The sequence below is a fragment of the Lathamus discolor genome, chromosome 14, assembly GCF_037157495.1.
Source record: "Lathamus discolor isolate bLatDis1 chromosome 14, bLatDis1.hap1, whole genome shotgun sequence".
NCBI classification, from domain to species: domain Eukaryota; kingdom Metazoa; phylum Chordata; class Aves; order Psittaciformes; family Psittacidae; genus Lathamus; species Lathamus discolor.
The window spans coordinates 4,284,297-4,307,234 of record NC_088897.1 but is presented as its reverse complement, the minus strand read 5'-3'; the positions used below and the strand labels follow the sequence as shown (position 1 = coordinate 4,307,234).

The window sequence follows — 22,938 nt, the reverse complement described above, 5'->3', positions numbered from 1 at the left end:
TTTAGTGTGAGGTGTCCCTGCCCATGGCAGGGGGGTTGGAACTGGATGACCTTGAGGTCCTTTCCAACCCGAACTGTTCTATGATTCTATGATCCCGGCTTGGGGGATGCCGTGGGGATGGCCCCTGGGTGCTCCCATAGGAGCAGGGGGTTGGTGGGTGCTTCCTCCCTCCCTCCCCATGGTTTTTCCACTCGGAGCCGCCTGCGGTGACTCACGCTGTAAAAATATTCCCTGCCTTTGGAAGCCATAAACTGAAACTGATTCATGGGCCCTGCAATGGAGCCGGGGGGGGGGGGGGGGGGGTTCGATGGACCCATGGGAAGGGGCTGCAGCAGCCCCATGGGGTGGTAAAGAGGGGTCCATGGGCTCAGCCCTGCGTGGCCTGGCCATGGGAGAGGTTATGGGGTGCTCTTGGCGGGGCATCGTCAGGCTCATGGCCACTGGGCTGCCCAGGGGGTGTTGTGCATGCAGGACCCCTTCCTGGCCCAGCACCCCCCAAGCCTGGGTTATCCCCGCATCTCCCCATCCTGACCCACAGCTCCCCTCGCTGATGGGGCTGGTTCACACATCTGGAGGAGGAAATGGATCCCCTGGGATGCGGCATCAGGGACGCCCATGTGTCCGTGTACCCCAGGGATGCATGGGAGAGGCAGAGAGAGAAGGGGGGAGTCCGGAGGCAGGCGCCTTCTCAGCACTTGCTGGGCAGGATTTAGCCCTACAATGGGGTGTTCCATGTGCAGGGCACCCCCAGCCCTTCTCCCATCCCTGCCGGATGGATGCCCCCTCAGGAGGCAGGAGTCCTGCCAAGCTCAGTGCACCGGCCCCACTCCAGGCAGGAATGCAGGGCCGGGAAGGGGTGGTTGGTGTTCATCCCCCCGAGGCTGCGCTGCCGGTGGCTGCTGCTCACTATGGCAACCATCCCCATCCCTCTGGTTGCCATGGTCACCCGTCCCCACAGTGATGCACATGGAGGGGGGGTCCCCCCAGCAGGAGCCGACCCCAGCCCCACACTGGGGCTGAGTCCTGCCAAACTCATTGCACTGCTGGGGCAGAGGGGCTGGGGCTCTGGGGGCACAAGGAGCCCCCCCCGGACCCGGAGAGGGGCCCCGCAGCTGCAGGATTCCTCCCAGGTCACTGTCTGCCTCCAGGATGACTCAGGGGGGATTAGTGGGATTTATCCAAGCGGGAACATCGCAGCCGTGAGCCCAGCCTCAGCCATGTAGGGCCGGTTCCATACAGGGGCACGGGGCCAGATGGGGCTGAAAGGGACCAAGACTGGGGCTGACCCACACCACATCCAGCCCCACCGCATGGGTGCAGCCCCCTTGGTCATGGCAATGGGGTGAGACGAAGGGGGATGCTGCCGGGGATGGGGTGTTTGTGATCAGAGCTTCTGCCCATGAAGCCCCTTTTGCCCTCAGGCCCCCATGATCCAGGGCTGTGTTTGTTCCTCAGGGATGTAGGGATCCAGGATGGTGGCACTGGGGTGCTGAGGCCCAAAGGGTCTCTCCCTTTGGGATGATGCAACCCAGAGTTTTGGAGAGCAGGATGGCGAGAACCCCGGTGATGAGATCCGGGACGGCAGACCTGGGATGTGGGAGATGTGGGATGTGGGAGAGAGGATTTGGGAGACCTGGAACGTCAGAGACCCAGGATGTGCAAAACCGGGATGCTGATCCCAGGATGTTGGAGACCTGGGATGCGGAGACCAGAGATTTTGGAGACCGGGGATGTGAAGACACAGGATGCTGGAGGCTGGAATATGGGGACCTGGGATGTGGGATATGCAGGATACAGAGATTCAGGATGTGGGTCCCTGTGATGCTGGCCCCATGCTGTTGAGCAGGGCTCAGTGCCCCTCCCTTTGGCCACATTGACCCTGGGCAGCTCCATCCCATGCTCTGGTCCAGCGCTGCCAGAGCAGGGACTCGATGTGGTTCCCTCCTGCCCCAGCACATCCACGGTGCACTGGGGATGGGGGACACAGGGAATGGGGGACACAGGGAATGGGGGACACAGGGAATGGGGACACAGGGAACGGGGCCTGGTTTCTTTCACCACTCTTTATTCCAGCTGATTCTATCGGCTCCTTCACATTGATTCAAGGCACTCAGTGACGGGGCGAGTACAAAGTAATAAAAAGGGGGCTGCAAGCAGGGATGGGGGTGAGGATGCAGCTTGTGGGGGGGGGCATCGGCTTCTCCTCCTCTTCCTCTTCCTCACTTCTTGGCCGGCTCCTTGGCTTGGCTCTCCACGGTGACGGGGATGGTGATCTCTGCCGACTGGATGGCAGGCTTGGGCAGCGGCGCCTCCACCGTCAGCATGCCATCGGGGGACAGCGAGGACCGCACCGCCGTGGCCTCCACGCCGGGGGGCAGGCTGTGGGGCAGAGATGGGGTCAGGGATGCAGCACCCAGCACTCAGGTGGGTGCGATGCTCAGCCCCACGTTGCTGCCTCAGCACGCTCCCAGTTGGGGTGAGTGGTACCCGCAGGGTGGGTGAGCATCATCCCCGGTTTGGGCAAGGAGCATCACTGGTTTGAGTGAGTAGCATTCCCATTTGGATGAGCAGCATCACCAGTTTGGGTGAGTGTTATCCCCAGTTTGGGTGAGTGTTAACCCCAGTTTAGGTGAGCGGCATCCCCAGTTTGGCCAGGGGGCATTGGAGGGGATGGGAGGGTGGACAGAGGTCCCCAGTGACACACGGATGCTGCCAGGATCCCGTCTCCCCTCTCCCTGTACTTACGTGTATTTGCGGGTGAAGCACCTGGAGATGAAGCCGTGCTCATCCTGCTTCTCCTCGTGTTTGCCTGGGCAAAAGGAAACGGGATGGTTGGAAAGGGCTGGGTGGATGAGCAGAGCTTGGATGGGCTCTGTGCCTGCGATCACCCTTCCCTGCCCCATCGCGCCAGGTTCCAGCATCATCCGGTACTGGGGAAGGGCTGATTCTGCCCCTGTCCTGGGTTTCTTCACCTTAACATCAGCCGGGGGGACCAGGGGCAGTGGGACCCCTCCAGGAGCAACCTGCTCCAGTTGCAGGTGTCCCTGCCCATGGCAGGGGGTTGAAACTGGCTGAGCTCTGAGGTCCCTTCAACCCAAACCATTCTGTGATCCCATAATCCCCCACATCCCATGGCAGCAAAGCGCGGTGCCAAAGGGGACCCACATCCCTCATTCTGGTGCCCCAGCCCAGTGGGAGATGGAGCACCCGCCTCTCCCAGGCACTGCCATCCCAATCCCGCTGGTTGGGAATCGTCCCACCCCATGTGGACCCCCTCCCCACCAGGCACACAGCGCAGCACTGGCCCTGTGCCATGGGGTCTGGGCTCCATCACAGCATCCTCGGCTGAGCTGTGGGGAGCACGGGGGGGCTGCGGGGCTCCTGACACCCCATATCCTGGCTGGGAGCACAGCGAGGGGTCAATACATGGGGCTGGGGGTGCCTGCACCCTGTGTAACACCTGCAGCATGAGCGCACCCCGAGACTGAGCTTGTAACGAGGGGCCTTCCTCTTTGCCTTGATTTGCCCCTTCCCTTTTCCCTCTCCTTTCCTCTGCTCCCCTCTCCCTTTCCCCTCCACCTCCTTTTCCCCTTCCTTCCCTCGCCTCCCACCCCTTTCCCCCCCATCCCCTCATCACCCACCCGTTATCTCCACGATGTTATCCTTGGTCTTCACCACCAGCTCCTCGGGGGCGAAGTGATTCACGTCCAAGGTCACCTTCCAGCTGTCCGCGGTCTGGCGGATCTCGGAGATGCCGCTGCTCAGCTGCCGGCTCAGCGCTTGTCCGTAGGGAGAACCGGGAGCGGGCAGCAACGCGCTCTCCCGGGGCAGGAGGCGGAAATAGCCGGGCCAGGCGCTGCCGCTCGGCCACTTGTACCAATCCTCAGGGATGTGCGGCATCCCGAAGGACTGGTCGAACAGGCGGCTCCCGTGGTACCAGTCCCGGAACGGGTCCCAGCTGGGGCTGCGCAGGAAGGTGAAGGGGACGCGGCGCTCGGCCATGGTGCTGCCGGGGCGGGGGCGGCACTATGGGGCCTTATGAAGGCGGCCGGGGGGGTTATTTTTAGGCGGGCGGCTCAGCTGGCTATTAATGGAAATCACAGCAGGACACAGGGAAGGGACGAGAAACTTTGCCGGGATGGGGGCGGCCGCACGCAGCCGCGTTAGGTGGGAAGCGCAGGGATGGGGCTGCCCCCCCGTTCCCATTCCCGTGCCAGGGAGGTGTCCCCAGCACGGGCTGGTTCGGGTGATGGATGGCGCCTGGAGCCGCTCCCAGCCTCCTGCCCGGAGCCATCCCAGGGATGCGATGGGAAGGGGCTGGGGCCGGGCCAGCGCCGCGGGTGAGTCAGTGCGGGAGCCGCTGCGTCACCACCGGACAGAAGCTTCTGGAGCCCCCGGGCACAGCCGTGGTGCTCAGTATCGTGACATGACGCTGAATGTCGTGACTTGATGCTGGGGACCTCCCCAGCACAAAGCTGGTGCTGCTCCAACCAATGGGAGTCCCAATGGGGGTTGAGGGGGGACTGTAGGACATTGAAGGGGTGGCAGGACATCCTGGGGGCTGGCGGGCGAGGAGGGGTGATAGGGCTGATGGGGTTTGGGGGGCTGGAGGGAGCAGCCCCCTCGTGTGTGTGTGGGGGGGTGCTCTTCACGTCCCGGGAAGGGATTCCCGTTCGCAGCCGGACTCCAGGCTCCCGATCCCAGGGAAGGGCGGTTTTCCCAGCCCAGCGATCCTGACAGCCCCTGGGACCCATCTCCTCTGCGTCCCCCCCCCACCTCAGCCCTGTAGGGAGGGATCCCTTTGTCTGGGGCAGAGCCCAGAGCTGAGCCCCACAGGGGCTGGAACAGGCTGGGGAGGGTGGGGGGGGAGCCTGGTGGAGGACGGGGGGGCTGCGGAGGTGAAGGGATGCAACGGTGGGGGAAAGGGGAGGGATGCAGAGAGTGGGGGGCTGGATGCAGGCGGGGATGCAGGGGTGCGGAAAGGGGAGAGCTGGGAGGGATGCAGAGAAGGATGCAGGGAGGGATGGGAGGGTCGAAGGAAAATGGGAGGGATAGGAGGATGCAGGGAGGGATGTAGGAGGATGGGAGGGATGCAGGCCAATGGGAGGGATGCAGGGAAATGGGAGGCTTGGAAAAGATGCGGGGATGCAGGCAGGAACGCAGGGAGGGGTGGGGTGGGTGGGAAGGCTGCAGGCAAATAGGAGGGATGCAGAGAAAGATGCGGGGAGCCAGGAGGGCTGCAGGGATACAGCAAGGATGCAAAGGGACACCTCTGCCCCACAGAGGGGCTTCCCAGAGGGTTCCCCCCATCCAGGCAGGGGTGCCTGGAGACAGGGATAGAGGGTGAGGATGGGCCTGGGGAGCTGGACAAGCCCAAGCCGCTATGAATAAAGCTCTCGGTGCCCAGCAGAGTCATTTACAATATATACTGTATATTTTATTGTGACGGAACCAGCTCACTGGGTCTACAGCTGAGCCCACAACCCAGGGGGGAGAGAGAGCGCGCGCGAGAGAGGAGAATACTGCAGTGTCCCTACAGAGTTTGTTCCAGTTTGCTCCCTCCGCGGCGGGACGCAGACACTGTAAAAGAGGAAGACTGGAAATGATCCCTGATGTGCTGGCTGGGCTGCAACGAGCTGCACCGGGGGCCTTGGGGGGGGCTGCGGCCGCTGATGGTGGCTTCAATCCGGGTGGGTGTTGTTGGGGACCATCCCTCCCCAAGGTGGGTTTTGGGGCTCCCACAGCCAGTGTGAGCTGTGAGGGATAGGGGTAGGGTGGGATGGGTTTGGGGAGCGAATGGGTCATCATCCCCATAGGGATAATGGGGATGCTCATCCCCTTCATCTCCCCGGGGCAGCAGGACCCTTTGTCTCCTCCTCCTACCACAGGCACAAGCTGAGCCGTGGAGAGCCATGAGCGTGTCCCCTCCTTACCTGATCACCCCATTGCTAACGGCTCTGCTGGTCTGAGCACCACAGAAGGGGCCCAGTGGAGCTGGGGTGGGTGAATGGGGTACTCCAGGCTGGTACCCGGCACAGCGCATCCCTGGAGATGTTGGATGGGGCTTGGAGCAAGCTGCTCTAGTGGAAGGTCCCTGCCCGTGGCAGGGGGTTGGAACTGGGTGGGCTTTAAGGTCCTTTCCAACCCAAACCATTCCATGATTCCACTATTCTAAGGGCTGGTGAATCAGCGCGTGGCTGAGCCTGGTTCCTTGGCATGCTGGGTTTGGGATCCAACCCTGGAATACCCCTCTGCTCCCATCTCTGCTCTCCTGGCTCATCATCAGCTAATGAACCCATTCCACTACCAGCAGACCTGGACTCCAAAGGACACCCCCCCCCCCCCCCCCGCCCCATATCCCGATCCCGCTGGCTGGAAACCAGGAACAATCAGGACTGCCAAAGCCCTGCTCTTTATCAGGAACAGCGGGTTAATCCGGGCAGCTGCTCTCCCACCCAGCGAGGCTCATCCCATCGTCCTGCTCCAGCCAGCTGGAAAACATGGGGCTGGTGAGGATTAAACACCAAGGGTCCCGGGGGGGTCAGGACTGTCCTCGGTGCCAGGGCGGGGGGGCTTTTTGATTGGAAAAGCAGCAAAAGTGGGGCTGTAGCAAAGCGTGGACCCTCCTGCCCCTCTCCTCTGTAATGAGGCCAGGAGCTTCAAGCCCAAAGGTGGGTTCAGTGTGCCAGAGCCAGAGGATGGGCTGGATGCAGCCCCAGAGGTGATAAATCCCCATCCCAGCCCCTGGCTCCCTCCTCCTGGGGGTGACAGCTTGGTCCCCCCCCCAGCTTGGGTGAGATGGATGGTGCCAGGGCTCCTGGGCTGAGATGAGCAGCATTAACCTAAAGGGATGGTCCCCACTTGTGAAGAGACTCGTGGGTGCCACCGGCTTTTGTTCATCCATGGCTCGGGGTGCGCTTGGGTCTGGGGGGGCCAAAATGGACCTTGGGACACCATGGGGACACCTTGGCCAGCAGAAAGTTGGGGCTCACCTCTGCCTGCATCACCCTGGGCTGAAGAGGCCCCTTCACACACACATCCCCCCTCAACCCCCAAGGATACGCTTGTGATAAAGCATCAAACCAACCCAAAACAGCACACGGCGGGGGGGGGGGGGTCCCCATCCGCCCCAAGAGCAGTTTGTTCCCTCGCTCTGTGCTCTCCCCGTCCCAGTGCTCACTGTAACCAGAAGAGATTCAGTTCTCCCCCTACCCCATCCCGACCCCCAGAACACCCCATCGGGGACGGGACGGGACGGGGATCACCCCCAAGGACCCATTGAGCTTTCAAGCCCCGTTCTCCCTCGCCGCCAGGTCCATCCTCAGCACCCCTCAGCTCTTTTCCACCTCCCCGGTGGTGCCGGTCCCCGTCGGGGGCTCCGTGGGGCCGTGTCCGGGTCCCGGGGCTGGCTCAGAAGCCGGCGCTCTCGGAGCTGCTGCGGCTGTTGTAGCTGGGGCTGCGGCTGGGGCTGCGGGAGCGGCTGGGGGGGCTGCGAGTCCGGCTGCGGCTGCGGCTGCTGCTGTAGCTGTCGTAGCTGCGGCTGCGGCTGCGGCTGTAGGAGTAGGTGCTCAGCGAGCTGGAGGACGAGGGGCTGGGGCGGTAGTAGGGGATGGGACGCTTGCGAGCGCTGCAAAGGGGAAAGGAAACTGAGTCAGGGCATCCCCCGCTCCTGCGCTGGGTCCCCCGGCACGGCCGAGCAGCCCTGCGGGGCTCGGAGCCGGGTGGAGGATGCGGTCCGGCCGCGCAGCATCACCCGCCCGCCCTCATCCCCTTCCTCCTCCCCAGCCCGCCCCTGGTGTTAGTCCTGGATTAGGCAGCGGCGAGGGCAGAAAGTGAGCAGGTTAATGTGGCTTTTGTGTTTCCCAGGCACCAGGGACTGAAAGCTGCTGAAAAAGAGACGTTCAGGATTAGCAGGAGGTGAGCTGCGGCCCTGCTGGCGCCTGAGGATGGGGAGGGACATGGGGAACACGGGGGGACATCGAGCCAGCCCCTTGCCCCCTTCTCCCTGCCCAGTGTTAGTGGGGCTGAAGACACACAGGCACGGCCCAGAGGTGCTGAGGGCATCCTAGGGTGTGAGGAGACACAGAGAGGTCCAGGAGGAAGAGGGGGAGGAAGAGGAGGAGGAAGGGGGGAGGTTACCCTGGGAGCCAGGCTGGCGGCGATGCTCTCCAAGAGGGACCTTGGGATGAAATGGAAAAGGAGAAGTTGGCATCACTGAGGCAGGACCACGCGGTGCTGGGGAGCGGGTGATGGGGACTGGGGACAGGGCAGGAGGGCAAGGAAAAGCCCTGTGGGTTCTGGCTGGGCGATGGGGCAGGCAAAGGGGGCTGAGGGTGTTCCTATGGCTGCCCCCTCCCCACAGCATCCTCTGAGCCTGGCAGAAACAGCTCTGCTCCTCCTGAACCCCAAGCAGAGCTGGGTCTGCATCCCCATCCATCCCAGGGACGGGTGACAGGGACAATGGGCTGTGTCATCCAGCTGAGCTCTTCCTTGGGACATCCCAGCAAAACACAGCTCAGGGATGGAGCGGGAGGGATGCAAAACCAGCCGGGGTTGGGAAACCTTCCTCTGGGCTGCGAACAGCATTCCCAGCCCATGTTCTTTAGCAGCATCCATCAGGGAGGGCCGCAGGGAGCTCTAACCCAGTCCTCCCTCCTTTCAACTTCATTGCAGCCCAGGCAAAATGAAACCCCTCTCCATAGGGAGCCAGAGCTGAATTCTGCCAATCCAGCCCCTCCACTGCACGGTCCCATCTCCCAGCTGAGAGCAGGAGGGACAAATGGGTCAGGAAGGAGGTAACCTCAGCTCGCCAGCAGTGCTGCTGCATGCTGACAGGGTACTCGCTATGCACCCAGTGTTCCATCTGGCACTAAATATTGCCTGTCTTACAGCCCAGGATCCTGGCTCAATGGGATCCCAAGGAGGAGAAACCAGCTTGGGAGAGATGCACTGGCAGCTGTGTCCTGCTGGAATAGGCACAGGATTGAAATGAATTCCTGGTTTCATGCCTCAAGACCAGAAGAGATCACAAGGCTGTAATTTTGGTTATCCAACTATCTGGGCTGGCTGATTCTCCCAGCTGGATGCACTCAGGGCTATCTACCCATCCACAGAGCTTCTCATCCAATTGTCCATAGAATCACAGACAGGTTTGGGCTGGAAGGGAGCTTAAGATTATCCAGTTCCAACCCCCTGCCACGGGCAGGGACCCCTTCCACTGGAGCAGCTTGCTCCAAGCCCCTGTGTCCAACCTGGCCTTGAGCACTGCCAGGGATGGGGCAGCCACAGCTTCTCTGGGCACCCTGTGCCAGCGCCTCAGCACCCTCACAGGGGAGAGCTTGTTCCTTATATCTAAGTTGAACTTGTCCATCCATCCACCCATCCATCCCTCCATCCATCCATCCCTCCATCCATCCATCCATCCATCCCTCCATCCATCCATCCATCCATCCCTCCATCCATCCATCCATACATCCATCCATCCATCCATTAATCCATCCATCCATCCATCCCTCCATCCACTCATCCACCTGTGGAGGACTGGCTTGTCGAAAAAGGTCCATCCTCCTTCTCATGCACTTATCACTTAGTGTCCTTGGCTGTGATTGGTCATAGTATGTTGCTGTTTGCCGGTGTCCTTCATTTCCTCATTATCTGGCGTGAGAGGTTTGCCCCATGTTCTACACAGATGTCTTGTTTCAGCTCATTGATGGGAACGTGACCTTTTGACCTTTTTCGACAAGCCAATCCTCCACATCCACCCATCCATCCATCCATCCATCCATCCGTCCATCCATCCATCCACTCATCCACCCACCCATCCATCCATCCATCCACTCATCCACCCACCCATCCATCCATCCATCCACTCATCCACCCATCCATCCATCCATCCATCCACTCATCCACCCACCCACCCATCCATCCATCCACTCATCCACCCATCCATCCATCCACCCATCCACCCATCCATCCATCCATCCATCCATTCACCCATCCATCCTCTCATCCACCCATCCATCCACCCATTCATCCATCCATCCATCCATCCATCCATCCATCCATCCATCCATCCATCCATCCATCCATCTATCCATTCACCCATCCATCCTCTCATCCATCCATCCATCCATCCATCCATCCATCCATCCATCCATCCATCCATCCATCCATCCATCCATCCATCTATCCATTCACCCATCCATCCTCTCATCCATCCATCCATCCATCCATCCATCCATCCATCCATCCATCCATCCATCCATCCATCCATTCACCCATCCATCCTCTCATCCATCCATCCATCCATCCATCCATCCATCCACCCATCCATCCATCCACCCACCCACCATTCAGGGCTGGCTGGCACAAAGCTCAGCTCCGGATTGTGCAAAGGCCATGGCAGAGGCTTTGCCACGTGCTGGTACCCACCTCGTGATCCTCCTGGGCTCCATGAAGCTGGGGGAGTCGCGTCTCCTCTTCCTGATGGGTGAGTAGCTCCTGGAGCGGCGCCGGGCACGGGTGGGATCGGGCTCACCGTGGCGTGTTCGGGGCTCGTTGTCCTTCTCTCTACACCAGAGGATGAGGAGGAGCATCAGGGATGCGGGAGGGATGCAGGGACAGCCCATGCCCAGCAGCTCCCCACGGGGATGATGCTTCCAGTGCCACCTGTCCCCTTCCCAAGCCCCGGTGGGAAGCCAGGACCACCCTGCGCCGCGGATGCTCCCCAAGCCCATGGCTGTATCCATGCCCCCTGTGCCGGATTCCCTCAGGACTGACCTGCTGGCTGTTTTCTTGGGCGAGGGCGAGCGGGACCGGCTGCGTCCTGCTCTCTTGTCCCGGGAGCGGGAGCGGGACTTGGAGAGGGACCCGCTGGAGCTCCAGGAGGTGCTGCGCTGGCCGGGGCTGGCTGAAGGGCTCTTCCTGCGCTCCGAGGCGTGCCGGGAGTGCTTGGCCGATGACTCCGAGCTGCTGTTGGGCCGGCCCCGGTGGTGCCTGTCCTTCACCCTGCCAAGGCAGACCCCTGCATCTCCTTGCACCCAACCCACCCCGGCTGCCAGGGTGTCCCATGGGAGCCGGGGACTCCAGATTCCCATGGGAAGCAGCAGGCGCACCTGCACGACCCCAGTTTTTGACTGGGCTGCACCTCTGATTATAGAGCATGGGATCCTGCTCCCTGTGGGATGCTGCAATCCCGTGCAGCCGTTCAGGCACTGCCCTTCACACTGGGATAATCCCTTGCTGGGATGAAACTTCTCATAGTTTGCTTGCATTGGCCCGCTGCAGCTCCTCTATCCCTATTCCCAACCACATCCCCATCTCCATCTCATTCCCCATTTCCACCCCTGTCCCCATCTCCAACACCATTCCTACCCCCAGCACCATTCTTATCCCCATTTCCATCCCCATCCCTGTCCCCATTCCCATCTCCCTCTCCAGCAACATTCCTATCCCCATTCCCATCCCCATTTCCATTCTCATCGCAAACACTATTCCTATCCCCATCCCCACTTCCATCCCTGTTCCCAACTCAGACCCATCCCCAACACCATCCCCATCCTGTCCCCATCCCCAACATCATTCCTGTCCCCATCCCTGTCCTCATCTCCATCCCCATCCCCATCCCTTGAGCACCCTAACCCCACCCTGCTCCCCAGCACGTCCTCCATAGCTTTACCCGGCTGTAACCGGGACACCCCCTCACCGCACCCCCCACACCATCCCCTGCGCCCCACCACGGGGACCCCCCCCTTACTTCTTGGCTCCGTGGTTCCTGTCGGCGCCGAGCGGCGGGTGGTAGGGATGCGATCCCGACCCCGCCGAGCCCTCCGAGTCGCTGCTGGAGCCGGCGGGGCTGAGCGCGGCTCCGGCCGGCTCCCGAGGGGCCGGGGGCCGGCCCTTGCTCTGGCCGCGGTGGCGAGGCGGCGGCGATGCGCTGCGGGACCGGTGCCGGTGGCCGTGCTTGCCCCGCTCCGGGCTGGGCGACCGGGGGCTGCGGGCACCGTGTCGGCCCCCCCGGGTACGGGGGGACGCTGGGTCCGTCCTGCCGTGAGCCCGCGGAGAGGGGGACGCCGAGGCTGGCCTCTGGCAAAGGATAGGGAGGGGGGAAGAAAGAGAAAGAAGGGGGGAAAGAGGAGGTGGGGGGAGAAGAGAGGAAAGAAGGAGAAAAGGGGATTTTAACGGGGGGCACCGGGCCGGGGCCGCGGTTCACAACGTCAACGCACATCGCATAAGGCAGGCTACACAGACGCTACTCTGCACCTTCCTCTCGCCCTCAACAACGTGGGTCATGCAAACCTCCGCATGCAGAACGCCAAAGGAAATGATCCAAATCAAATCTTTCCTTAAATAACCCAAAGGAAAGGGTGGGATGGGAGCAATAAAACAATACAAATAATAATCCAAGGAACCCCCGAGTCGTCAGGGAGGGAAAGAAACAGCCCCCCCCAACAAAAAACACCCACTTGGAGCGGGGATAAAGCAAACCCCAGCGCCCGCCCGCCCCGACCAAGAAAAGGGAAGGGAAAAAGGGGGTAAAACCCAAACGAAGGGAGGGGAATGGTGGGGGAAAAGAAAAGATGAGAGGGGGGAAGGTGGGGTGAGTAAATCAGACTGAGCCGAGGGGAAGGGGTCTAACCAAAGAGGGTGGTGGAGGGTCTGCTCACACAGAGGCATGCACATAGATAGAGAGAGATGTTCAGATACTGTTTGACTCGATAATACGGCTTTTGGCTTAAAAGAAACCAAGAAACAAGGAGGACGGCACAGAGTGACAATGGAGGGCAAGGCAGGGGCAGGGGGACAGGGGGGAGAAGGCCAAAAGAAACCAAAAGTAAACCAAGAAAGAAGGAAAAAAAAAAAAAAAAAAAAAATGAAACAGAAAACCAAACCAAAAAACCATCCAAATGAACTGAAACGGAACCAAAAGGAAACCAGAACAGAAACCAAACCAAAGCAAAACTGCACAAATGTCCTCGTCACTGAGATTAAACGAATGTCTCTGAGCTCTTCCTGGGACACGCATTGAGCTGTTAGCTGTGACTCTGCAGGGAACTGCTAAGTCCTCCTCAGCACTCAACACAGACTTTGCTTTCTGCTTCCTTTCTCTTTATTTTTTTTCCATTATATGCTTTTTTTTTTTTTTTTTTTTTAAAGTCCCTCTTGGTTAACATCCACTTACCAAAAAAGTGGCATTTCCTCCTTTAGTAGGTAAGGTATGAAGAGAAGGGAAAAGCGGGGCAATATAAGTGCATCATTAGATTCACAAAAATGCAAGAGAGAAAGAAAAGAGCGAGAGAAGGAGGAGAGACAGAGACAGAGAGAGGAGAAATAAAACAAACCGACTCACTTCTCCTATGGGGTCACTGCTGAGGCCCCACGCCAGGCTATCACTGAGAGCTGGGGCGGCTTACCCAGCCCTTGGGGTCCAGCACACAGCCGCAGCCGCTGCCTGGGTTTTATTCCCCATCTTTGCAATCACGGACCATGGAAACGGTTCCTGCATCACTGGCTCTGACCAAGCCTGGCTCAGGGGGGCTTGGGGGTCTCCTGACTCTGCCCACAGCCCAGCGCCACATCCCTGAGCACCCCTGGATGGGTGAATCCTGCGTGGAGCGGTGCTGAGCCCAGCTGAGGGGATCTAATGGGGTCCAGGGGTTGAGGCGGGAGCCGGTCACCCCAATTCTCCACCCCAAACACACTCAGTTGGTTATTGCTCAATGGTAAAGGTCTTCCTGCCCACCCCGCTGTGTCCTACATCATAGAATCCCAGACTGGTTTGGATTAAAGGGACCTTAACATCATCCAGCTCCAACCCCTGCCATGTGCAGGGACACGTTCTGCTAGAGCAGGCTGCTCCAAGCCCCTGTGTCCAACCTGGCCTTGAGCACTGCCAGGGATGGGGCAGCCACAGCTTCTCTGGGCACCCTGTGCCAGCACCTCAGCACCCTCACAGGGAGGAACTTCCTTATATCTATCCTGAATCTCCCCTGTTTAAGCCTGAGAAATGCCACTTTTCTCCCCAAAAAGAAAGTGTGACCCTGGGGACCACCATGCAGATGATGCAAAAGGGACACAAGGCCACTGTATCTCTAAGCATCCCACTCCACCGGTGGCATGTCCCCCATCACCTCCTTGTCCCCATGGATAAGCCAACCCCTCCAGCTGCAGGCCAGCAAGCTGGGGCCAAAATGGGGGAATTTGGGGTATTTTTCTGTCAAAAATGTGTTGGTGCTGCAATAGGTCCAGGCCAGTCCTGCCCATTGCACAAACCACCCTGCAAGTGCTTGGGGACACAGATACAGCAGCCCTGAAAGGGGGTGTTCAGCTGAACCCATGCCCACCCTCATATATGGGCGGAGGAAAATGAAAGCAGAGAAGATGGATTGTTGGAACCCAGCCTGGTTTGGGCTGGAAGGGACCTTAAAGCTCATCCAGCCCCAACCCCTGCCACGGGCAGGGACCCCTTCCACTGGAGCAGCTTGCTCCAAGCCCCTGTGTCCAACCTGGCCTTGAGCACTGCCAGGGATGGGGCAGCCACAGCTTCTCTGGGCACCCTGTGCCAGCGCCTCAGCACCCTCACAGGGAGGAAGAAGAGGAGAGGAAGAGCAGGGGTTTCCTCTTTCCTGGGGGGCATTTCGGCACTGCTGGACACGATGTGGGGGTCCCACTCAGACCCAGTGTCTGGGGCTGAGGGAGCTCCTGCCCAGATGTGCAGGAAGGCATTAAAGGTAAAAGCATCCCAAATAAATCCAAATAGGCAAAGAACCATCCCAAAAGGGAAAACACACACTGGGGGCATATAGGGATGGGACAGCCAGGGTTGGGATGCCATCCCCTCCCTCTTGGGGACCGTGATGCCCTGCACCTGCCTCTCTCCACCAAGGAAGATTCCAAGCTTTCCCTGTTGCAGACCCCTTCTATTTCCCTGGGTTGGGTTTATTCTTCGCATCATGGCCAGAGGAGGGGCTAAACCCACACATTACCCAAATTTCTCATTTCTTGCCCCATCCATCCATCCATCCATCCATCCATCCATCCCGAAACTCACTGTGCCAGGACCTGCTGCCGCTCCCACCCATGGGTTCTGGCCCCTATTCCTCACTAATTACATTTGCCTTCATTACCCAGCCCTTAAGGGGGGGGGGACTCAAACAGAGCAACCGTGCTCAGTCCCTGGATGGAAATGAACACAAATTCAGAGGGCTGAAAGACACAGAAATGCATTCTACCGACAGCACGAGGAGACGGGGAAGAGAAAAGAAGGGAAGAAAGGAGAATAATGGTATGTGGACAGGGCGAAAAAGAAAGATATATATAAATAAAGAACGGAAGAGAAGAGCATGGCTTTGCAGCTAACTGGGGGGAACCATACAAATAAAAACCAAAGTCATATATAGCCACCAACAAGGAGACAAAATGAAAGAGAGACAGAGAAGGAAGGCGAGAAAGAAAGAGTCAGAAAGAAAGAGAAAAGAACATTAAATCAAGCTACGGTGCTTTTCAACAGGCTCATCTGCAGAAGTGAACGTGCAGAGGTGGACGAAATACCTACCTTTGCCATTGGCAGGGACGGGAATGCGATCATAAAAAAAGAAAACAATAATCTCCACATTTGGAGGGCAGAATGGGAAAAAGACAAGGACTCTTTAGTACGGCGATCCAGACCCCTCGGCTAACCCCGCTTGCTTGGCTTAGAGCTTGCAAAGTTAGCTTTCAAAGTGCTTTGGTTAAGCTGTGTTTAAATGATGCTCTTATTCCTGTGTCAAAGGAAAGGCTGCGGCCACCGAGCGGGGCGGCCCCTGGGGTTTGCTGGCTGGTGGCTCTCACCCGGCTGCATTTTGCTCCCTAGAACATGGCCAAGTCCCGGATAACATGCAGGGAAGGCGATGGATGGAGCTGGGACACGGAGAGGGGTCGTTGGGTTGTGTCGGCCCAAAGAAAACTGGTGACAAAGAGGGGCCGGAGGGTGCGTGTGGGTGAGGAGGAGGAGGAGAGACCCGGGAGGAAAGCTGGGGAAGGCGGCAGGGATGGATGGAGATGGGAACAGGGATTTAAAAGGGAAGACAGCGCGCCGGGGCACCCAACAGCTCTGAGGGTGCTGGTAGGAGGCTGAATCCAGAGCTTTTGGGATGGGGAGCTGGGTAGTGAGGATGCTCAGCACCCATCCTGCCGGGATGCAGCATGCAGGTACCCAAGTGCAGGATGCTCGGATAACCCAGCACCCAATGGCCTCATCCTGCAGCCATGGAGGAGTCGAACCTCCATGGCAACAGGGTCCAGCCCAGGCCATGCGGCAGCAGCCAATTTAAGGGGGAAAAGGGCAATTTGATCTCAAAGCGAGCCCACTCCCTCTGCGGTGTGGAGCTGCTCTGTTCTCTTCCCTTTTAAATCCCTGGTTCGGGTATAGGAGATGGGAATACAATGTTCAGCGGCCGTAAATAGTTAAGGAAACACATCTGCTTTTTTTGTCTGTTTGTTTCTTCTCCACATTAACACACACGAAAGCAAAAACTTCTAGAACAACACGACAAGGGGGGGGGGGGGGGGGAGTGGATAAGAGAGATATCGTTTGCATTTCTGTACATCACAAGGGAAAAGAAAAGAAATCATGAGAAAGGAAACTAAAACAAGGAGGGAAGGGGGGAAAAAAGAAGCACGTTTCATTGCCCTTCCCTCCCCCTCGTCCCTGCTTCTGCTTGAGCAAGAAATGGAAGTGTATATTACCGTTTGGGTTTTTGTCAAATGGGAGGCTAAAGAAAAACACAGATGGGATTAAAAAGAAAAACTAAAACTAAAAACCAGAAACCAGAGAGAGAAAAAGAAGAGGAAGAAAGAAAGAGAGAAAGAAAGAAAGAAAGAGAGAGAAGAGCCCCCGCTGGTGCCGGGGAGCCAAGGAGCTCATTGGCCTGGGTGATGCTGGGGGAGAATGGGGTGATCCCCCTTGCACCCCAGCCACACCATAGGAAAGAAGAAAGCAGAGAGGTGCCCCGAGAGGTGCTGCTGGGGGTGCTGGGGAGGGTGAAAAGGGGGGTGAATATGGGGCTCTTGGCACCGTTTTCCAGGGTGCTTCCCTGCAGGAATGTCCCTGCAGCACATTGCCCATGGGTATGAAGTAGCCTGGGGTGAGTGGGGACCTGTGTGCCCCCCATTAGGGGGGTCCCCCAGAACACTGCCTTTGCTCAGCGCTGCCTCCAGCTCCCCACCAGCCAAAGCGGGCTCCTCGCACTGGTTAAACTGGGACTGGAGCCCTGGGTGCACTGGGTTAGGGCTTTCCTCCACTCAGTGTGGGAGCAGCCTTACCCCCAGGCTCCACCAGGACCCCCGGGGTGCCAAGGCAGAGCTGGGGGCACTGAGGCCCAAATTCACCCACCTTGGACCCCGAGTTCCTAAAATCAGAGCACCCAGCACCAAAACCCCCTCCGAACCCCAACACCAGTGCCCACACTGGGTGCTGAGCGCTGGGGCTGGCACCCTGGCGCTGGCGAGGGTTGGGGCTGGTGGGAAAAAGATAATCTTCCAGCTTTACCCATTTTTTGGCTGTCTGGGCTCAATCCATTCCCGGGGAGGTGCTGAGCCCGGTGGTGACCACAGCGGGTACCACTGTCCTGCCAATCCATCACCCCTGGGGGTGACATCCGCAGAGCAGTGTGTGGCTTTGGGGGTGGGATGAGCTACTGGCTGCCCCGATACCTGCCCCGAGGTGATGGGCTGACCGTGCACCCAGTGGCAGGTTAATGGGTGCTGGCGGGGGTGGGGGTGGGTATGGAGCCTGCAGCCCACATCTCCCCCGTGTGCCCCGGCTGGGCTCGGGGGGAGCAGGGAAGGAGGAGAGAGGAGAGCCGGGGTAGGGGTGTCCTGCGGAGGGAGGAGAAGGGGAGGGAAGCGAACGGTGATCCAAGAAAAGCCTACGTACATCCGAGGGCTCCGGGAGCGGGGCGCCGTGGCTGTGCCGGCCGTTCTGGGCGCTGCCCTTGTGCCCGTTCTGGTGCGGCGAGGCCGAGCGCTGCGGCGAGGGTGAGGACGGGCTGCGGCTGGAGCGGGCGCTGCTGCCCTTGGGGCCATCCTGCCGGCGCTTGGGGCTCAGCCTGCGGGACACCGCACCGTGAGCCGCAGCATCACCCCTGCCCTGAGCACCGCACCGTGAGCCGCAGCATCACCCCTGCCCTGAGCACCGCACCGTGAGCCGCAGCATCACCCCCTTAACCAAGAGCACTGCACCGTGAGCCGCAGCATCACCCCTGCCCTGAGCCTGGCACTGCATCACCCCCGGCCTGAGATGGCTTTGACAGAGCAAAAAACAAGATGAAAATTGGTGGTTTGTGCTTTCTACAGTTCAAAACTGACCCCCCCTCTGGGCACTGTGCTTCCAGACCCTCCAGAGGTGCTGCAGCGCCATCCTGTTCCCCTCCATCCACTCAAGGGTCCCCATAGCTGGGACACCTCTGGACCCACCTCCCTGCCCTGCTCCCCACGAGGGTCCCCACGACGGATGCTGTGGGGACGGGGGTCCTGCCCCTACCTGCCGGGGGATTTGGAGCTGCTGCCATCGGAGGAGAGCGATGCGCTGTGGGAGCTGCAGGAGCTGCGCCGGTGCGAGCGCCAGGCCGGGGACTCGCTGCGGGACCTGCGGAGAGGGTGGCCGGGGGCAGGCTGAGCCGTGGCAGGGGGCACGGGGGGGACAGCCCCGGCCCGGCCCCTCCATCCCCAGCCCTCACCTCTTGCGCTCTTTGTTTTTCTCTTTCCGTTTGCCCTTGGGGCTCCGGGACCTGCGGGAAGAGGCAAAAGACGCAGAGATGGGAACGGGGGCAGCACCCCCGGAGCCACCGAGGCTGCAGGAGGAGCGATGGGGGGGACCTGCCTGAGCTGGAGCTGGGTCCATCAAGCTTTAAACCCTGGTGGGGGGCCCAGCTGGCTTTGGGGAGACCATGGGTGAAGCTGGGCAGAAAGGGCAGGCAGTGGGAAGGGGGGACTAACTCTGCTCAGCATCCTTCGGCTCAGGCCTGTTGTCACCTCTGCTGCTTGCCTTGCCCCCTCTGAGCCCCTCTGCCCACCAAGGCACCCTTTGCCTGTTTCTTACTTCTTTCACCCTAAAATAGCAGCGCTGGCAGAGGGCATCCACAGAGCACAGTAACAGCCAGGGGTCACCTTAAGTGTCACCCCTTCTCCCCTAGGGGACATTTGGGGCTGTGTGGGACCCTGCAACCACCCACAGCAGCCCTGGGCCAAGGGTGAGGGATGCTCAGCACCCCATGCTCACACTCACTGTGCTTTATGGGTCCATCCCTGTGGGCAGAGGGGATGGGGAGAGTGGGAGGGCAGGGACAGGGGGTCCCCAATGGGAATGGTGGCAGTGGAGTGGCTCTCCCATCACTCTCACCTGTGTCTTCTCTTCTTCCGTGACCCCGACTCAGACCTGCAGGATGAAGGTAGAGATGTAGGTGACACACTGAGCATGGGGATGGGGACAAGGGCAGGGGGTGGCACTGAGATTCACTGCTGGATGGGGCAGGTGATAGCTGCTGTGAGGAGGTGATGGCCCCTTGAAGAGCCATCAGGATCATCCCTGTCCATGCCTTCATCCCACCCCAGTCCCAGGGCCACCAGGGCCCCAGCCACCAATCAGCCCCAGTGTCCCCAGCATGCCATGGTGTCCCCAGCCTGCCATGGTGTCCATCCTACCTATCGCGTCTGTGTTTCTTTCCAGTCTTCTTTTTCTTTTCCTTGCGGATGGGTGAAGAGCTGTCACAGCTGGAGGGGGGAAGTGGGTGCCCTTGATGGGGGAGCAAGAGACTCCCCACCCCTGTGGCCCAGGGAAGTCCCATCTCACTGTTCCCCACCACCCCGCTTCCCTCGGACAACCCACGGGATGCAGGAACATCACAAGGGAGTGACTTCCTGGGGGGATCTGGGGGATGGAAAGGGGAGCTTGGCAGAAGGGCTCTGCTGGAGCACCCAAATCCCGCTGTGTCCCATTGCCACCTCGTGGGCTCCGCAGCCTCCTGCAGGAGACGAGGTGGCCAATTCGCAGTGGGATTTCAGAGGGGGACAGTGGATGGGGAAGGGCAGCCCATGCCCGGTGGGGACCCTGCAGCCCACCCAGCCCAGTGGGCACTTACCTGCGCTCCGAGCCGGGTTTCCTCTTTTTGCTGCCGTGGGGAAGGCAGAGAAGAAAGGGACATTAGGGACAGCATCCTGCCCAGGCAGCCAGCGCTAACCGGGGATGGGCAGACCCCTCAGGAGCCAAATCCTGCCCTGTGCTGTGCATGGAGCAGGCAAGGCCCCACCAGTGCGTGCAGTTGGGTGGGCTGGCGGTGCACCCCATAGCTCTGTGTGTGCGTGGACACACGCGTCGCATCACTGGTGCATTGCACCTCCTGAGGGTGCTCGCTTTGGGGTGCGCTGCCCCTCAAAGAGCGGGGACTTGCCCCATGGAAAGGATGAGGAGGGAGGAGAGGTGCCCTCCTTGGAGCATGGGGACAACGTGGGACTCACCGGCTCCGGCGGTGCCCGGATTTCTTCTTCTTCTTCTTCTTGGGTGGAGGAGAGGTGGAGCTGCTCGAGCGCCGTTTCAGCCTACGGGACAAAGCAGGCAGGGCTGGGGGGGGCTCAAGGACCACCCCCTGTGCTCTGTGCCCCCCATGGGGACCCGCTCCCCACGCTCCCTGCTTGCTGCAGCCAGACCTGTACTCGCGGTGGCCGCTCTCCTCGCGGTAGCACTCGGCCGAGCAGTCGCACTGCAGCAGGCAGCCCTCGCCGGAGTCGGGGTACTCCACCGCGTACTCCTCCCCATCCACGCCGTGGTGGTTTTCTATCACGCTGCCAAAGGAGGAAGCGCGGCGTTAATCCAGGGATCCCCGTTCCCCACGTCCCACTGGAGATGCTGAAGGGAAGCCTGGGATATCCCCTCCGACGCAGCAGCCCTTGGTCGGGTCCCTTGAGGTCCACACGCAGCAAAGCTCCATGGTGGGGGTGTTCCTGGGGCTCCTATTGCTGCAGAAATCCCTGCTGGGCTGGCACAGGGATACGATGGGATATGGGTCACCGGGATCTGGCCTCAGCATCATTCAGAGCCCCTTTTGGCATCACCCATGTGCTAGGGCTGGGCAGGAGGCTGGAGTCAGCCCAGGTAGGTGATGGAGAAGGATTAGGGTGAGAGGAGCTGCAGGAGGCTTTGGGATTCATGTGATTATCCAGGAGCTGCCCGGGATGATCCAGGCTTTGAGGCCAGCACCCCAGTGTGCCGCTGGCACGGCAGCAGAGCTGCAGGCGGTGATGGGTGATGTCCCCCCGGGTAGGTGAGATGAAGTGGGGGCCCATCAGCCCTGAGGCCATCAGGGTCTCCTCTCCCTCCTGAGGGACTCCATCAGCATTGATTTTCCCTGCTGCCATGGAAACCATCAGGAGGTTGCCATTGACTGTAGGGCTGCAGGCAGAGGCCCGGCAGCTGGACCACAGGCAGGAGGGACCCAGGAGTCCCTGCCCAGACCCTCCCTGCTGCCCACACCTCCTTGGTCCTCCTGTGCCATCGGCATCAAACCCCACCAGGAGCCTCTTGCTTGTTCCTGTTCCTGGGGGCTGCAGGACATCTCACACAGGATGTGGCCATCCATGGCATCACACCAGCCCAGGCACTTGCTTCCCAAGGGAGATTTGCCCTTGGGAACCAATGTGGGCTCCTCCACCCTTCTCACCTGGAGGTGTATGGCAGGGAATGCTGGTGGATAAAGGCAGCCTCACAGCACTGGTCCCTTGGCCAGTGTCTATGGCTGAGCCAAGGGATGCTCCCGTCCCCAGACAGCAGATCTGAGTGCAGCACGTGGGCATCCCTGACCAGAGGCAGGCCCTGGGTTCTTGAACCCAATTAAAAGTGGTTTGGACCAGAACTACAGGCGAATCCTCCTCCTCCTGACCACAGATGATCACTCAAGCGGGTCTCAGGCTCCCTCCTCTGCCGCAGCCATGGCGTTCTGGGTCCTCTCCAAGTGACTCCTGCTCTGGCCATGCCCCAAGGGCAGGAACAGCCTTTCAGCCACTCACCCAACCATGGGAACGCGGAAAAAAGCAAGGAGCAAGCAGGGATAATTCCCGGTTGGACTCCAGTCCGTGAGCAGGCAGAGCTCCGCGCCTGAGCCTGCTGCCAGCATCTCACCCATTAGCTGTGCTCAGCGGCTCAAGACAGGCGGCTGCTGCTCCAATTATCCCTCCCCACTCCTGTTTGCTTGCAATCCCACCAGCCTGCCCATCAAGCAGCTATTCCTTAGAGACCAGGCTGTGCATGCACAGGGATAGGAGATGGAAACACAGGGAACAAGCCAGGGAGGCAGGTGGCCACAGCCCTGCTCGGTGCCTCAGTTTCCCCTGGGGGGTTTGCAGATGATGCTGAGCTGTTTGAAACAGGACCAGCTGGTTCAGAGTCATGGTCCCAGCAGCCAGTGACTGAGCTGTGAACATCCACAGAGGCCCTGAACAGGACCAGCCCATGAGATGCTTTGCTGGGTACGGTCCCAGCCAATACAAGGGCTGGGTCTCTTCATTTCAGGTTTATTTATCTCCCTTGTCCAACCTCTTCAACCTTTTGCAATCAGGACAACCCTTAGTAGAGCCTTCAGCAGCTCAGATCCCTGCTGTTTGATAGAGCCACCTCCTTTGGACCCAGCTCCTACCTGCCTCCAAGCACATCCAGCTTCACTCTCCCCCAAGCAATCCTCTGCTTTGAGGTTGCTCCTTCCAGCTCAGCACTATTATTTATAGCCCTTGGGCTAATCTTTAATGATTACCCTTCCTTTCACAAAAGCAAGGCCACAGAGGTGACAGCCAGGGCTGCCTGGGTAACCTTAACCCACCTCTGGCTCTCCTATGTGCTCCTTACAGCACTAGCCTTAATGAGCCTGGTTGAGAAGATGCCCTGGCGATGGCTGCTGCCCCCACAGCAAAGGC

General features: G+C 59.8%; 2 protein-coding genes across 2 annotated transcripts in view; both read right to left on the bottom strand.

Moving 5' to 3' along the window:
• Positions 1-2,048: 2,048 nt before the first annotated feature.
• Positions 2,049-4,280, bottom strand: HSPB1 (heat shock protein family B (small) member 1). Its single transcript, XM_065694508.1, has 3 exons — positions 3,642-4,280; positions 2,746-2,809; positions 2,049-2,379 (listed from the first exon to the last, which is right to left on the bottom strand). Exons 1-3 carry the CDS (start codon positions 4,000-4,002, stop codon positions 2,220-2,222), a joined length of 585 nt encoding a protein of 194 aa, XP_065550580.1. The 5' UTR covers positions 4,003-4,280; the 3' UTR covers positions 2,049-2,219.
• A 3,061-nt stretch (positions 4,281-7,341) lies between these two features.
• The window catches only part of SRRM3 (serine/arginine repetitive matrix 3), a 21,418-nt gene continuing 5,821 nt past the window's right edge, over positions 7,342-22,938 (bottom strand). The window contains exons 3-14 of the mRNA XM_065694521.1: positions 20,683-20,817; positions 20,494-20,574; positions 20,118-20,147; positions 19,681-19,749; positions 19,379-19,414; positions 18,717-18,767; positions 18,521-18,625; positions 17,915-18,086; positions 11,756-12,084; positions 10,780-11,007; positions 10,432-10,569; positions 7,342-7,627 (exon numbers count right to left, since the gene is read on the bottom strand). Of these exons, the coding sequence (XP_065550593.1) occupies positions 7,411-7,627; positions 10,432-10,569; positions 10,780-11,007; positions 11,756-12,084; positions 17,915-18,086; positions 18,521-18,625; positions 18,717-18,767; positions 19,379-19,414; positions 19,681-19,749; positions 20,118-20,147; positions 20,494-20,574; positions 20,683-20,817 (1,591 nt within the window). The 3' untranslated portion in view covers positions 7,342-7,410. The remainder of the gene's footprint in view (positions 7,628-10,431; positions 10,570-10,779; positions 11,008-11,755; positions 12,085-17,914; positions 18,087-18,520; positions 18,626-18,716; positions 18,768-19,378; positions 19,415-19,680; positions 19,750-20,117; positions 20,148-20,493; positions 20,575-20,682; positions 20,818-22,938) is intronic.

What these genes read in the sequence shown, in the direction of transcription:
- HSPB1 (XM_065694508.1), bottom strand. Translation starts at nt 4,002, where the DNA reads ATGGCCGAGCGCCGCGTCCCCTTCACCTTCCTGCGCAGCCCCAGCTGG. An exon ending in TAACATCGTGGAGATAACGG is followed by an intron (nt 2,810 to 3,641) that starts GTGGGTGATGAG and finishes CCTTTTGCCCAG; the next exon opens with GCAAACACGAGGAGAAGCAG. An exon ending in TGCTTCACCCGCAAATACAC is followed by an intron (nt 2,380 to 2,745) that starts GTAAGTACAGGG and finishes TCTGCCCCACAG; the next exon opens with CCTGCCCCCCGGCGTGGAGG.